The following is a 16,773-nucleotide window of genomic DNA, read 5'->3' as shown; positions in this document are numbered from 1 at the left end:
TAGACACAGGTGGAGCGGTCAGCCCTTTGCGAAGAACCATGCTGACCGGGCAGCTCACAGCCCACACTGAGAAAGAATGCCCACTCGAAAAGTCACGTTTTCCTCTTGCTCTTCCCTGAAAAACTCCAGCTTCTTTCCTCTCCTCATGCCGGCCCTCCTCACATACCAGAGGACTGCCTGCCCTGCGCTCAGCAAGGGAATAAAGTCTTCTCAGCAGCTGTTGCCTCTCACCTGGCTCCTGGAGGGATGCTTGCGCAGGAGGGAGCAGTTTCCAGTTGCTTTCCCTCCTTTCCTGGGCAGCGTGGCCTTGTAGTCACCCTGGTAGAAAGCTTCATCTTCTTGAGACCATGAGTATCCCTATATTGTTTATCAAATTCTGTACAGAAAGACACTTCCCTCGAGGCAGCAAATTTAGCCGAACAACAATGTAAGGTTAGGGGAAAAATATGTTCTTATCTCTATAATTAATAACAGCCGTGATTATCGGGAGAGAGGGCATTGTAGCAGTTGAATGGGTCTGTCACTCTTTCTGAGGCACGCTTCCTCTTCTGCGTTTCTCTCAACTGGCGCAATTAAATCAGGTCATCCGAAATGGACGGCAGGGTTGTGTCACCGTCCAAATCAGACAGCAGGATTGTGTCACTTTCAGGCACCGGCCCAGCACATCGCCTGGGCTACAGGCACTCCAGGGCACTATTTGTTGTTTAGAATCTCTCGTTTTGTATTTGTTTAATTAATCAATATCTGTTAGTTGTGAATTCTGAGAAAACTTTAAAAAAAAATAGAATTGTAACATGGGAGCTAGAGGCTGTGCCTGGACTACAACACACCTCTCAGTCCTGGTCCACTGCATGCTAGGGAAGCACTCACGAGCTCCTCTCCGGCCAGCACACCAGCAGATGCCCTTCCCCTGGAAAGCAGTGCACAGAGGGCTGGAGCACAATCACGGCTCGCCCCAGTGTGGACAGAGCGAGGTCATGGCTGTGTGCACATCTGGACTGGGAAACAGAAGACTCGTGAGTTATGGGGTTTCTTACCCTGAGCAAACAGAATCTCAAAGCAGATCCTATAAAAATCCTCAGATGACTTAATGTTTTAAGCCTAAGGTTAGGTTTTTTCCTCTTTGTGTTCTGGGTTGTCGGATGATGGGGGCGGGGGGTGTTTAGCTACAGCAGTCACTTTTTCAAGTATTATTCTGCAATGAGGAGGACTACAGACTTTCTTTTCTCAAAAATAATAAATGTCACTCTTCTTTAAAACAATATGAAACTTCATTAAAAAAGGTGAACTACTGTGAGAACTATCTAAACTAGAAAAAACTTGGCAACACTGCAGTGTCCCAATAACATCTCTACGCCTCTGTGTGAAAGCCGCACGAGGAGCTTTCCCATTTATCCAAGACACACAGTCGTAAGCAATGTATGGGGTGCTCTGCATACAAAATCATGTACAAGATGTTACAGATTGGCTCAGAAGTTAAGCCTGAATCGTATAGAAATAAATAGATCCCATTGATTTGAAGGCCAGAAGGTATCATCCCACTCAACTGTCTGCATAACCCAGGCGACTCACTCATTGTAACTTTTTACTGAGACTCAAAACACCGATGCAGAATCCAAGCGCAATCCTTTCTTCCAGAATTAGCCAAATTAGTCACAGCACTCACTGTGTTGACAAAGAACTTCAACTAAAAAAACATAGCACCAGAAAAACACACAAAACGCTGAGGCTGAGCAGCTGAACAAAGCTTACTGATCACTTCTTGTTGCAAAGGACTGATAAACTATAATAACAATGACAGACAAAAATAACTGGCCTAAGAGAGTGAAGGTTGTAAATAGATACTTCTTTGTGTGAAACAGAGCTCTTAAAAGGTTATAGTTTTATACTCATCATTTGCTCCTGGCATTATTGCTTTGAATAGCAACAATAATGGTACTAATAAACCTGAAGGTATGAAAATCTAAAAACAATTCTTTTTTTCTCTTAAAAACACTGAAAAATGGGAACTTAGAAAGTTTTGGTTTAAAAAATACGCCTACCGAAGAGCTTGGAAGCAGTCCGCCAAGAGATGTGTTACGTCTTCTGCATATGGCACAAGACAGTACAGGATTTGCTGGATTAATTCCTTACGATGGAGGATGCTAACACAAGGCATTAAGGCCCTTTTTCAGTTTATCAGCATTAGACTAAAAAAGAAATGGGTATATTCTGTCCAGCCTCACTGCACTGGCATGAACCTCATCACATGGAAGCATCAAGGAGAACGGCATTTCAAGCTGTAAATCTAATGCCTAGCACTTATTAAATGCAATCTCAGCATTGACTGAAGTAATGTCTTTTTGGAAAGAGAGCACCTTTGCCACGTAGTATTTTTAGAGCCTAAAGCTGAGTAGCACACAGCCTACGAGGATTCTCAGAATTGGGCCTTCATATACAGATTTAGCAATGTTAGTCTCTGTGCATCATTCAATCTAGCTTAATGAGCAGCAATTTGCTAGCTCATTTGAAAGACATACAAACCCATTTTAGATCAAAATAGATTGAAATAGCACACATATTGTTGTGGGAGTCCCAGAAGGCTAATCCATTCGGTAAATCTACATCAGCTCCCGCAGTTTTATGAAGAATTGTGCCAACAGTCATTAAAAATACACAAGTTAAGATCAGCAACTTTGAAGGAAGAGATCTCATGTGGTGATAACAGAATTGTTGATAGACTCTACTACAAACACCATTAGAAGCATCAATCTGCTATTTATTGGTATTTGAGATTCAGCTGAAGTACTCTTCCAGCAAAATTTTTTCAATTGGTTTGTGGAGGAAGCATTGAGGAGAAATTAACCCCTAAGTTTCCTCTCCCAGTCTCTCTGCCATACCCTCCACTGGTCTTGAGAGGCAGCTACACCACAGACCACACTGTTCAGGTTACTGCACAACCACCGCTTTCAGAGCTGGGCTGTGTGTGTGGATATGGCAGTGCCTATTTGGCTCCCTTCACAGAAGCAAGGATCTGCCTCTTGTAATTCTCTTTAGTCTCTTACCTCTGTTGTCTGCAAGTTCTTTTTGTGGTAGCTCTTTTTTCTAGAATTAATAATGGTGACAGGGGGCAAAACGTTATCCAGGCAAGACTGTCTCTCAAGTTCACACCACTATGTTTCTTGCCCCATCATTCCATTCTTTTTCATCCAAGTGCCTTGTAAGCATACTGTTTGAGACATTCTTGCCAGACTTGCTCTTACAGTCTTTTATCAGTAAGAAATACCCTTAGGCAGAAGCATTGTTTATTCTACTCACCGTTCAGAAATGAGCATAACAGCTTCACTCAGCAGATACACATGAAAATCTGTATTTGCTTAATATATGCTTTCTTGCATAGTCACTCATTTGACTTCATTGCCCTCCACTGCTTGTTTTCTTTTCACTGTGCCTTTTTCCACTATTCCTCTCAACACTCATACTCTTACAAGTGACTGCTATCCTACTAACTTCAGCCTTTTGCTTGTACTTGTACAGCCTTTTGCTGAACTGTAACCAGCATGAAAAGCTGGTTGCCATGCAAGGAAAATAGGTTTTGTACAATCTCTGTATTTTTTACATTATCTAAATCGTTTTGATGTGGGGATAGATGTTCACGTGGAAAAACTAGTGGTAATCTACTTTCACTGATAAGTTAGTAACCATAAAAACCTTTCAATTTCCAAATGTCTAGTTTGGTTTCAGAGCATCCAAAGCTGTTCCTTTCCTTAGAATCAGTCCTTGAGAGTTTTCCATTGACCATTTCTAAAGGAGATGAAACTTAACACCACGATCTCTGTCCATCTGCCATTCTCTTACTCAACTTTTAAGCTCAATGGCCAGTTTCAAACCTCAGGGGTAGTGGGCTCAAAGAAATAAAGATTCTACAAGTTTTATGAAAATTGAAGCCTGAGCTGGCAGGTCAAAGTAAAAACTGTCACTTCCAACTCAATCTAATTGACTAATGCTAAAAATCAACTGTCCGCTGAAGAGACAGCATACTTACACTGGAGAGCTAATCAGCCTGCTGCTAATGGAACAATCTGTTTTCACTGGCCTTAATGACAGATGAAAGATCAAGCCTTCAATAAGAAAATGCTTAAGTTAAAAGCGAACATGCCTTTGGGATAGTACGGCATTCAAAGCAGGCATCAGTGATGAAGACGTCAGCCAGGTTTTTCCATGAACTGCTTTATCAACATATGCTTTCCTAAGGAAATTGTCTTGCTTAATTCTTTCCTTCATAGTCATACCTCATGAATCATAACGTGGATCATAACCATCTTATTGAACCTAACTCTCACTGTATGATCAATCTGAGGGTCAAATTAAGCAAGAGCTTGGTTCCACTCAAGCCAGAGAAAGGGCCCAGGTAACCAGCAGATAATTCTGCGTAAAAACACATTCAAACTCTAGTACATGAACAGGGATTATCCAGTGAGTAGCAGCACACGCAAGAAGCCAAGCCATGAGCTCTTTTCTGAAAAACAAAACCAAGACATCATAAAGTAAGCATAGACTTCGTGTAACTTTTTGGTTATGTCAAATGGCCATTGTTTCTCCAGGAACTACAAAACCTCTTCATATCTATGCCCCTCAGCTCAGACTTGCAGTTATGTCTATTAAATTTTTGCAGAGTGGGAAAGTCCATGAATCCTGCACTCGCAGACCAGATGCCTATTCTCTCTCATATCCTCCCACAGCTGTTCTCTGTTTCCTTCAGATTTACAGTTTCATATTCCCTTGTGTTGTCTCCTAGGAGTGATGCTTATTTTTGTTGTATCCCAATGGCCTTCTGCAGAAATTGGAGAGATCCCTATGCAGTTCCTTTTTCTCTCTCACTTTCTCTTTTTATTTCCTTCTTCCCTTCTTGTGTTAGGAAGAGACAAGCTATTACTGATCCCCAAAGATTTTGGTTGGTAGTAAACGCCACGCTATGGTCAGTTCTACTTCTCTCAGCTATTCCATGAAGCCATAGGTGCAAACACTTGTCCTGGGACTTAATATGGAACTATTACAGTAGAAAAGAAAGATTTTCTCCCATCTATCCTAAGCTGACAAGAGGTACAACACTGTTAAGGGAGACTGTAAGTCTCTTTTCTGCCCTTGCCAAAAAATCCTTCTGACTGGAGACAGAGTAACCTTTTCTAGCGCCACTAACAAGAAGTAACAAGAGAAAGGCTCAGCAGGAAGCAACTCCTTCTAGGGACACAACGAGTGAATCATTATGCCCAAGAGACAGAAAAGTTATAATCTTCCCAAAGACTGCAAGTAGGAGAACCTCAGGGACTGGAGGAAAATATTTCTTTGAAAACTTGGATTTATGAACTTGAATCTCTGTGCAAACTTGGTGGTGTGAGGGCGTGCTGTTCATTGCTAGCTCCTCAGAAAACAAAATACAGGTTTTATTTTGCAAACAGAACTTTGACTCAACTTCTGCTTTTTTTTTTTTTTTGGTATTCCCATTTATATTTTACACTAAAAAAATCAGATAAATTAGAGATCAAAGAATTTGCCTATTGAAACAGTAAGTCCATCCTCTGGCAGCTCACAAATCTGCAGTGTTATGATGGCTTATAGCACAGCAAGCCCAAGCCAGAAAAGCAAAAAAAAACCCTACCTTACCCTCATAGCCTGATGATTTTCTTTACAACAACACTTCACCATCCCCAACTCAGTTTTAGCCTGAAGAAACGAAAAGTCCAAAATTGCAAAATGATTCTGAAAAATTAATGCTTGTCTTCCATCCAAGAATAAATACAATGAAGAAAAATAAATAGATATTTGTGGGTTGAGACCCTCATCCAAAGCCCAGTGAAATCTTTGGGAATCCTTCCAGTGACCAGAGGCTTTCAATCAGGTCTTATGAGTGATGTTTTAAAATTAATTCTAAATTAAGAGCCAAACATCACTGGTATTTAATTTGTTGCCAGAAGCCACACAATAGATCTTTGAAACAAAACTCTTAAAATGCATAGAAATTCACATGAAATGACTCACCAATGCTGAACAAACAACGCGCAACCACGCCTCCTTCTGCTCTTCAGCTCCCTTTAAGACACTATTTTCTCTGTGTTTGGTAATATATAAAAATATTTCAGTTTTAATTGTAGATTATGGTTGGCAGATGACAGAAATCTGGTAACTGGTGACTGGTCAGACAGTGCCTTCTCTGTCTGGGGACACTTCCATCAAAATCTGAGTTTACTCGGAACAGGTCTGTAACTCCTTTCTTTAATAAAGCTGAGACTGTCTGGAAGCTCTGTCTTACTAAGAAGGGTATCGGCAGCAGATGGAAAAGGAAGGCGGGGGGGAGCTAATCTCTGCTAGTTATTTTTAATAAAAATAACATACTGTGTGCCAGGTGCCAGAAATCTGCACAGTGAGAACAAAGAGAGCTCCCAGGCCCCAAACGTGTAAGTGTCTGAAAGACAGACTCAAACATGTTGGTCTCTGAGCAGTGGAGCTCAGGAAGTCAGGTTTCCTACAGGTTTATGTCTCATGCCTGAATTTCCCAATATCTGTTGTAGGGGTAGGAGCATCACACTATGCTTTAACTCACTTTGGGAGAGCTTCTGGAACAGCATCCTTCCTTGGGGATGCTAGCAGGGCCTAGCTCCTTATGCTCACAAAATGTATAGGAACTTCACAGGACCAAAGCTTTTATTTCTCTAACACGGATGATTAAATCTGATCGGTGGATTTAAGAAAAATATTTGGCAAAATACACATCTAAAATGAGATTTCGTAAGCTGTATTTCCTCAGGAAAGCAGTGAGAACTGCAGAGACAGGCCTGAAACAAAACCTTGGATCTCAGCATCATGATCTAAAATCTCACTTCTGACACACACCTCTTCGTTCCACAGAACAAATCCCAGATCCAAACCCGCTCCACTTGGAGAAACTCTAATCCAGACTTTGAGGTTTAACTCCCATATCACTGAAATGAAACATGTTTCTAAAATTAAATGTTTTTCTTTGAATGAAGCAACTGAAATTTTCATTTGACTTTTACAAGGCAGTATCAAGAAGATGCATCATTGACATCACCCCTTTCAGCACCTCTTTAAATACCCCAGTTGAAGGACAAGCTCCACTTGCCAAAGTGAGTCAACAGAACCAACTCAAGAAAATTTATACCGGATTTTATCTCACCGACACAAAACCAACAAAAAAACCTCTGCATCATTGTGGTTGGTCATCATTGATCCTGCCACGTTATTACAAACAAAGCATTTGCTTGAAGCATTTGTTTGCTTTCCTTTTGCCTGGGGGAATCTGGGATGGTTGAATGCCACAGAACTTAATGGAAACTTTTAATGCAGAAAGGCCACAGGATCAGATTATATTTCTTGGGTGAACTGGTTTGCTTCTTCATTAGATCCATTTGTTTTCTGTTGTTGGGTCAGAAGATCAAGTCTATGGTGTTAAAAGCAATGGCTAGTTCTGTCTGAACTGTTCTGGAAAAAGAAAAGTTGACACCAGCAGGCAAAGATTAAAAGGTTCTACCTAAGCAGCGGCTGCTTTTTCTGTTCACATCCAGAAAGTCATTCTTCAGCCCAGTTATGCAATCACACAGTTACTTCATTTTTGATCTTTGGTTACAGCCACGTTTCTTGAAAGCTGCCCAGAAAACCTGGCTGGGACTAAGGTAAAGAAAGGGAGATTGACGGATGAAGTGAGCAAAGGAGGCCAGCTCAAGCAGAGAGCCTAAGCTCAAAGTGGCATGGAGAAAAGAAGAGGAAGAAAGGGATACAAAGAAAGGTGAATGGGCGTTCCTCAGTGTTGCCAGAGACAAGGAATTTGTTCCCAGATGGATGAGAGGTCAGTTCACTTTTGCAGCAGAGGAGGAAAAGGTGGGAGAAGGAGCAGGGCTAGGACAGTGAGCCAAGGGTACAGGCGAGCACTTTTCCCCCCGTCAGCACGGAGGGCAGGTGGATGAGATGAGGGAGCAGTGCCTACTGCTGTTGAGAAGGTACAGACTCCTGAGCAAACGCCACCATCACCAGCAAAACCAGCTCTCCCTCAGCAGCAGTGACAGCAGACAGCTGGGCTATAGCACCAGTATAGGTATATAACTTAAGTATAGTGTGTAAGTTAAGTATAGTATGTAAGTTTGCTGGTTTTGCCAGCTCCTTATTATGCCTGTTTTGGGAACCAGTCCTTGAACACAGAGGAACTGTGAGGAAAGTGTTGTCGTGTGGCCTTGATTTCTTAAAATATGTGTGTCTTCACTTCTGACAGTCCCCTGGGACCCCAAGTGTTTAGGATTTTGGCTCCCAGAGACTGCAGAATTAGCAAAATTCACAGCAGCCTTCAGTGTCCTGGACTGGGACCTGATCTGAAAGGTGAAAGCTGCAAGTAATCACTGAGAAAAACAATGTGAGGATAGAGGTTTGTCAAGTAGGAATGAAACTGTAGACATGAATAAATATTTTGGTGAAAAGGTATTTTAGATGTGTTTTGAAGAGTAGGCATGAGGGGAAGATAATTCTCTAGCTGTAGGATCAAATCAATGTGCATGAAGATCTACGGAAAGACTGTGGATCAAATCATAGAATTATGGAATCATTAAGGTTGGAAAGAACCTCTAAGATCATCAAGTCCAACTGTCAACCCAATACCACCATGCCCACTAAACCATGTCCTGAAGTGCTACATCTCTCTCTCTTCTTCCAAACTGTCAGCTTTCAGTTTCAAATTTGGGCATAAATGCTTGGATTCCACTTTTAAAAACAATCACATAGAGGACTGCAGACCTCAGAGCAAACCTCCACTTTCAATAACCAGTAAAATTAATAAATACGTTCTTTGTTGCCATCAAACTGCTAGAGAAGAATAGATTATGCAGATCTTTAAGTATTGTGTGCATCAACATTACTTTACTTCCAATATCTCCTGTTATTAAAAGGAGAAACTAATCTTGCTTACTGACATTGAGTCCTCTTCACAGAGTTTGATTTAGAACTGCTGCTGGAGTCCTGTTTCAGAACATTTTTCTCCCTATAAAATACCAATTCACATACCAATTCATAAAATGTTATTACATGGTGAACAAATTTTTTTTTTTTTCATAGTTAAAAGCTGGACAGAGAAACATATGAGAACAAGAACCTGCAGCTCTATATCCTACAAGGGCAAGAGTAATAACAAGACCACAATAGTAACTGACCTGCAATAACCAAATGAAGAGATTCTACTCACAGACAGAGCTGCCAGCCTCTCTCTTATGAAAAGAGAGGGATAAATACTGTACTAGCTTCACTGCTTCTGTTCCGTGAAGTGATCCATACAAAATGACCACAGTTTTCTAAATGGGGAAACAAATACAACTCAAACATAATTAAAAAAAATAAAGAATAACCCTTCACTATCCACATACACTGTTCCCTGCTCCTCTTTCCAAAACATCAAACAGATCCCAAAAGGGGTCATCTTTGTGTTGTTAACCAAGCAAGCAGCTAGGTCTTGTGATTAACAAATGGACCCTGGGCAGGTTAGAATTGCTGGCACAATTTTTAAAGAGAACAACGAAGATGACACGTGCAGTTGTTGCTATTCAACAGCAGTCTGGGACGTGATGACAGAAAGCTGTCAGAATGCGGGAGGTGGGGTGGTGGAGAAGGAGAGAGGAACAGAGTTTGGGCTGCTGAGGCAGAGATCTGACGCTGGAAACACACAGAGCGTAAGGAAAAGGCAATGACCCAAAAAAGCATGCACCTGATAATCCGAGTAAAAAAGCCTGCAACCTGTGAAAAGGAGCAAAAGTTTAAGTAACTGGTCTTCTAATTCTCTGAGCACTCCTAAATTCCCAGGACCGGATCAAATCAAGCAGAATACATGGAAGGTGCAGATCTCAGTTCCTTTTGCCCCGACACGGGCTGCACGTGGAAACCTCTAACCTGCTGCGTGGATGCTTTACCCTCAGAAGGGCAGCGTTAGATCTGACTCTTTCCAGAAGAGTGAAAGTGCAGGTTGTGGGTAAAACAGGGGGAGCCAATTCTCTGCTCCTAATCCCTCGGGATAATCCCACATGAGCTACCCCTTTAAACGGGGCAGATTTGTTTTCATGTAAATTCATCAGAGCTTATGAAAATCAAGTCGCTGTTCCTGCTGAGGGAGGGAGCAAATACGGAAATTCAGCAGCTCTAGAAGCTCAGCTTAAAGCTGCTGTTACAGAGCTTGTTGTAATTCTTCAACAGGTATCAAAGAGACTGGGGATGGCACTGCAGGGTGTCATCTTACCTCTGACAGTTCCTGGCCTGCAGTACCTACTCTTGAAGTAGCTAAAAAATTCTCCAGGGCTCTGGATACCTTTTTTTTTTTCTAAAAGGCTCCAGTAACATTTTGGTCTTTTCTGTCATTCTGGATTAGATCTCCATGTCAAAAGTAAAAAGAAAATGTAAGCAGAATTTGTTCAGGCCTGGAAACTTCCCAGTCTGGCAAGAATTTCGGAATCTGATTTTCTTTTCTACATCTTATTTACTGAATTGCCTGCATGATATTTTGAACGTTGATCTCTGGGGTGAGACAGAGATTTTTCTTCAGTCATTCTACCTATTCAGAAAGTTCAGTGCACAATGAATACTGAATACAGCTGTACTTCTGAAATGTATCTTGGATAACCTTATCTAAATAACTTCATTTGAAAAGTCAATGGACTTTTGTGAGAGGAAGTTTCCTAGATAAACTAGAGGGATATTTTTTAACCCAGCGGCTATTTGAAAGGGAAAATTTGAACATTTATTTTCTTGTGGAGAACTACCATGTGATTCCAAAACTAACACCTACAAACCTGCAGTTAAGCCAAAAAAACACCAAAGAACGAGACAGCAAGCATTTTAAAGCCTTTTTACACGTGAAAAAAATCTATTAGGAGAAACAAAATTTATTCAAGTATATTTTTCTGGTCTTTGTATTTGGTGGTTGCTTGCTTAGAAATATTCAGGCTTATGGAGTTGAAGACAATAATAATATCACAAACTCTATTTTCCTATTGCTGAGAAAATAGTTTCTACAGAACCATCACCAGCATTTTGAACTCCACTAACACAAACTATATTAATATGCACAACAACGCATTTGGACTATTAATGATATACCAACTTTGTTCCGGTGCACTCGACTGGCTTTTGGAAAGTTCTGCTCTGTTCATTAGGGGTAAGGTTTGCTTTCTGCCCTGGAGGCAGTTCCTTAAGCTTGCAACTGCCAGGAATATGCTGTGCTTACTGTGAAATACAGAACGGAGAGAACCTGCTCTTCTGAACAACTTTCTAACAGCAGTGAGATGTCCTGGAGCATAAGAAAAGTTACGAGTGCAGTTTTCTCAAACAGAAAAGAAAGATTGTTTCTTCGTCCTGCTGGAAACAAGTTTCTAGTGTCACTTCGTTTCGCACTGACACAGCGCCCTCGCCGTGATTACGTATGTGATTTCTGAATGACAGCCGGTGCCTCTGCTCCCTGTGAAGCGACTCACCCTCCCAGCGCTACGATGCGAGACGCTCTCCCAGCAGAGAGACGCGCAGCGTTTGTTCGCTTACAGGAGTTAAAGGACGGTTCGCTCAGGGCCCGACTCCAAGCCTCCAGGAGAAAGTGGGAATCTTTCCAGGGACTTCCACGCACTTTTGGTCAGGCCCTGGCCGATCCACGCACAGCTTTCCCACCGCGCAGCTGAGAAGAAACCTCCAGCCCAAGTCCTCACGTCCCTTCCCACCTGACCTCTCTGGAAGCGCTTAACCCTCTCGTCCTTCCCCCGCTCCTTCACACGGTGCCGCGGCTACGGCACATCTGACCCGTGCGCCCGCGCTCCCCGGGGTGCAGGCCCGCGTCCCGGCCCCGGGACACGACGTGCCTGGAGCTCGCCGCTCAATGCGCAGCTTTCCCAGCTGCTTCGGGCGGCGTCCGCCACCGGGCCGGGGAGCGCAGGAGGCAGGCAGGAGCGCCGGCACCTCGCGGCCGTGCCTGTCCCGGGGTGCCGGGGTACGACGGCTCCTCTCCCGCGGCGCTACGGAGGGCTGCGGCCAGGCGCGCCGCCAGACCCCCGCCCGGCGGGCGGGGCGCAGGTGCTCTCCTCCCGCCCCGGCGGCCCGGCCGCCGCCGGGCCCCACCGAGCCCCGCAGCCGCCGCGCCCCCCAGCCTCCCGCGCCGGGCACCGCGTCCCAGGTGACCGTTAGTGGGTCCCGGCCCTCCCGCCGCCGCCGCCGAGCCCGCCCCGTACCTGAGAAGTCGGCGAGCGCCGCGACCTCCGCGCTGCACAGAAGGATCACGCAGGAGAAGAAGCGGAGGAGCCGCCCGGGTTCTACCTGTCTCCGGCGTGGGTGCTGCCCCGCATCCCCTTCCCTCATGGTGCGGGAGAGGGCAGCTCGGGGCGGGGGGGGCAGACCCGCCGCCTCACATGATGGAGCCGGCCCCGGCTGGCGGCACGGCCACCCCCGGCCCGCCGGGCGCCCTCCGCCGCGGGGCAGCGCCGGCTGCCCGGGCACTGCGCGGGCGGCGGGGCGCGGGAGGAGGAGGAGGAGGAGGGCGGAGCAGCCCTGCCCGGGACCGAGGCCGCAGCGCAGCCGCCCCCCGCCGCGGCGGGAGGGGGGTCCCGGCCGGCGGGGGGCCCCGGGAGGCGCGTCGCCGCCGCGGGGGAGCCCGCGAGGGCGGTGGCGAAGGGAAGAGGCTTCTCGGCGGCGCCGCGCCTGGCACTGCCCTCGACGCGCATCGTGCGGGCCGGGCTGACTCAGACCCGGCTGCACCTCGCCCGCCCTCCTCCGGCTCTCTCCACCCCTCCCCGCGCAGTTCGAGGTCCCGGCACCTCCCTCTTGGCGAGAAGGCAGGATTTCGCCTTCGCACCCCGTGCGGAGCGCTTTATTTTTAACTTATTTCCCCCCCTGATTCCTGCTCGGCAATGGTTGGAGGACTGTCACGGACTTACGCGCACCCTCTGACTCATGTGACAACATTTCCCTGCTTGTGTTTTTCCCAAGACAGGTGCAAGGTGCTCCGCATCACTCCCCGTCTTCCGCAGCACAACTTCCCCGCTTTCCCTCCTTCGGACCTCCTTGCCCCGCATGCCAGACCCTGCCAAGTCTACAGCTCCACTCCGGCTCCTGTCCTTACACATTGCCTCACAGGTCTCCGGGGAAAACCGGAGCTAACAGCTATGCCTGGCAGGATCGCTGGAGGAGGGATTTCAATGGGCAAACAGCTGTGTTAAGAAATGGCCCTGACTCTTCCATGTCGCAAAAGAAACTTTCCCTTTTTCCATTTCCTCTCCTCATGTTGTTACCTGACAACACCTTATCGCAGCCCTTAGCGTTAAGACTTGCGTAGTTCAGCATAGCTGAGTTTGAAGTGTGTAGGCTTGCTTAAAGCTTCCATCGCAAAGTGGGAAAACATTTTGAAGTTACTTTGAGAGAGTTCAGGTTGTTCCCTGAAATCTTTCGTAACACTGAAAAGTAAACCAGAGGGAAGTTCAAACAGATTGTCGTTACAATCTGCTAATCCACCTTCAAATATAATTTGGAGCTCCTTTTAAGGTACGAGGGATTAAAGAGAATAAATCAGGACACTCATTTCCTAGTTCCTGTAAGAGCTGCCCCTAGGAAAGACAGCCTAGAAGCAACGCTGGAAACGAGGCATGAAAGTATCTTCTTCCCTGGGGTTATGCTTGGGTATAAAGTGGGTAGGCAAGAACATCTAGCTGTTTACGTCCTGGCATGCATGTTCACACTGATCTTTCTCCTGAAAAAAACATGAGTGAGTAGGTGAGAGATGACGGAACCAAGCTAATTCTGTTAAATCCGTTCCTCTCCTCCTGCTCCAACTGAAGTTGGATCACGTCCAGAGTTGAATTTCCAAACTTTGCCACTTCTTTCTGGAGGTAACACTGAACTTTGACCAGATCGAACTTCAGGTTTGAATCTGAAGCCACTTTGTCTCCTCACCCTCTCCCTCTTCATACACAGAACAACAACTGGATAACACATACATTGTAGTCATGCTTCCTTAGTCTTGGGCAGATAAGAGCAAACCAGGTTTCACACGAACCTGCCTGAGGTCAGGGACGTTCCATCAAGTTTTACTGAACTCAGATAAATGGAATCAAAGACACCGAAATAACAGGATAAAATGGAATAGCTCTGAAGCATCTGCAACTGCAAACATGGATGGGAAGAGAGAACAATAGCTCTGCCAGGTGTGTGAAGCTCTTCCTTTTGGCTGCTTCAGATAAGGACAGTGTTTGCCTCTAAACTGAACCAATTACCCTGTGCCTTCCGACTGTGGAACTGGAAGGAGACTTGTGGGAATCTCCTGCCTACTCTTCTCATTTTTGCCCTTGATCTTGCCGTACCTGGTCCTTTAATCTGACACTTCCTGCACTTGCTTTCACAGATCAGTTCCATCGAAGGCAGAAATGACTGCCAGGGGAATGTTATAAGTAGCAGGGATTTTTACACCTCCATAAAAGTAAGCATTTGGGGACCATACTCAGATCTTCTAGAAAGGTCTAGATGAGTTTCGTGATCTTACTTGTCTACCCTAACTTCATAGCTGCCTTGTCTACTGTAACTACATACGTACCTTAACCTCAAGTGAGTGCAGTCAGATGATCTATGGCTCCAGGATGCCAGACCCTCATTCCCTATACCGCCAATGGAGAGATACAGATATCTCATATTCAGGCCACCTGCTATAGCTCTAACAGGAAGTCTCGCACCGCCTCTTCTCTGAATTGCTCACTAGTCCCTGGAACACAGATGTCAAGGATGGCAACTCAGTCTGCTGTGTGTGACAGTGTCTCCGCCCATGGCAGGGGGGTTGGAACTAGATGATCTTTAATGTCCCTTCCAACCCTAACCATTCTATGATCTGTGACAAGTACATAATCAATGCAAAAGAATATATAAAACATCCAAAATCACCGAAAAATATCCTGTACTTATGCTTGAAAGGCTTTGACTCAAAAGATCCTGTGGGGCTGTTTGTGAATCTTCTCTTTGCCATGAGATAACATTGCCTTTTCTAGCCCCATGGTGCTCTAAGAAGGAAGACCATCCAGTGGTGCAGGAATGAGCCTGATATTCTTTTGGCACTGTGCAGGTATAACCCAAAGGCAAAGGCAGTTTTCAAGTGGAATGACTGAACTAGGACGGGTTCAAAATGTTGTAGGTAACCTCCAGGGAGGTGAGGAAGTGAGGGCTGAATAACAACACAAGAGGCATCTAAGTGCTCCTATGTGTAGATATCTGCCTTTTAGGGAAGCCTTCTTGTGGAGGAGAGCAATTTATGGACATTGCAGCAAAGAGGAATTGAAAACATGCTTTCAGTAAAATGTCATTAAACAATATTTTTCCTGTTTGTTTTTTTGTGTCCCCCCCCCCCCGCCCCTGAATGGAGGACACTTTGCTATTCAACATTAACCTGAAATCTGCAATGTTTTTGATAAACCCTGCTATTGCCTGCTTGGGTAGTGCTTAAATAGTTAGAGACAGCGGTGTAAAACATTAAGGTAGGGAGGCAGAAAATATTATTTATCCTGATGTGCATAATGCGTTTCTCTGCCATAGACTTGAAAGCGGCTCCTACAAGCTGGCAATGCTCAGTAGTTGGAAGACGATATAACTAATCCAGACACGTTCAGCATGTAGAATTACAGAATCTCTCAGCCTTGGCCTTTCCTTATGAGCAACAGGAGTGAGATCCACTTTGTCCCCAAAGAAAAAATGAAAGCCTGTAAGTTAGAATCCAGATTAGATATCATGTCTGCTTCAAATAGTTTCTCTCTTTTGAACTTGAGGAGAAAAGAAATAATTTCACAGTGTCAAAAAGGCAGGAACTGTGTTAGTGCATGGAAGTGTTGCAAAAGCAAAGCCAAAATCTGAGCTTTTAATTTATTTTTTCTCCATATTATTCATTTTTCTCTGAACTTCAGACAAACTGCCAATTTGAAACTCATACCATGGCTTAGTGTATGGAAAATCAAATAAAATTAGTGCTATCAGTTAGGAAATAAACAAACAATATGAAATAATACAAGACAGTTGAGTTAGATGGCCTAGAATTTTCCATTAGTAAAAAAATCACAACAAGATCTATAGCACAGTAACAAAAATACAGCACTTGTTGGATGGGAGTTACTTTCATCTCAGAAATACTTTTTCCACATATATATGTATATGAATAAAAAAAACTTATTTCTCCACTATACCTCCTACTGCTTTTTCTTCCTCTTCTCTCCCCAGTAAATTTGTTGGGAGATGAAATATTTCATTTTTGTTCTCCTCTCCCAGAATAAAGTTTCCAAGTTCACTAATGTTCTCTTTGGCTTCTGGGAAAAAAAACCCCAAACAAGTAAGTACAAAACCCCAGGCTTTTCCCACATTTTTAAATGCTTTATATTCCGACATTCTGACACAGATGAAATCTTCAAGACAGTTCAAACAAGTAGGCTGCTGTCCTCTCTCTGTTTCTATGGAAATGAGCGTCAGACCAGTTAAAACAAAGCCCATGCTTTACAGTAATCACTATATGGTGATTATTTAAAATAACATAGCACATTTTTCCCAATTCAACCTCTATTTCTATGGATACAAGAATCAAAATAGTAGTAGAGAAGTCTCTCCTGTATTTTTTTCAATCCTGAATGTGTTTCAGATGTTCTAAGTTCTCAAAGGCTGCTGCAGATTTTAGGTTCTAACAAGATCTTCAAGTGTGCAGTAACTTGAACTTTAGAGGACCAAGTCTGCAAGCCGTAGTTAGGAAACATT

The 16,773-nt window shown here is 44.3% G+C and overlaps 1 protein-coding gene across 1 annotated transcript in view; it reads right to left on the bottom strand.

The window, feature by feature from the left end:
- Positions 1-12,363, bottom strand: part of EVA1C (eva-1 homolog C) — a 41,535-nt gene extending 29,172 nt beyond the window's left edge. The window contains exon 1 of the mRNA XM_086631775.1: positions 12,237-12,363. Within this exon, the coding sequence (XP_086487901.1) occupies positions 12,237-12,363 (127 nt within the window). The remainder of the gene's footprint in view (positions 1-12,236) is intronic.
- Positions 12,364-16,773: the final 4,410 nt, after the last annotated feature.

This window comes from Tauraco erythrolophus, chromosome 1, assembly GCF_009769465.1.
Source record: "Tauraco erythrolophus isolate bTauEry1 chromosome 1, bTauEry1.pri, whole genome shotgun sequence".
Taxonomy (NCBI): Eukaryota; Metazoa; Chordata; class Aves; order Musophagiformes; family Musophagidae; genus Tauraco; species Tauraco erythrolophus.
The sequence above is the reverse complement of the archived record's forward strand: the minus strand, read 5'-3'. Positions and strand labels throughout refer to the sequence as shown.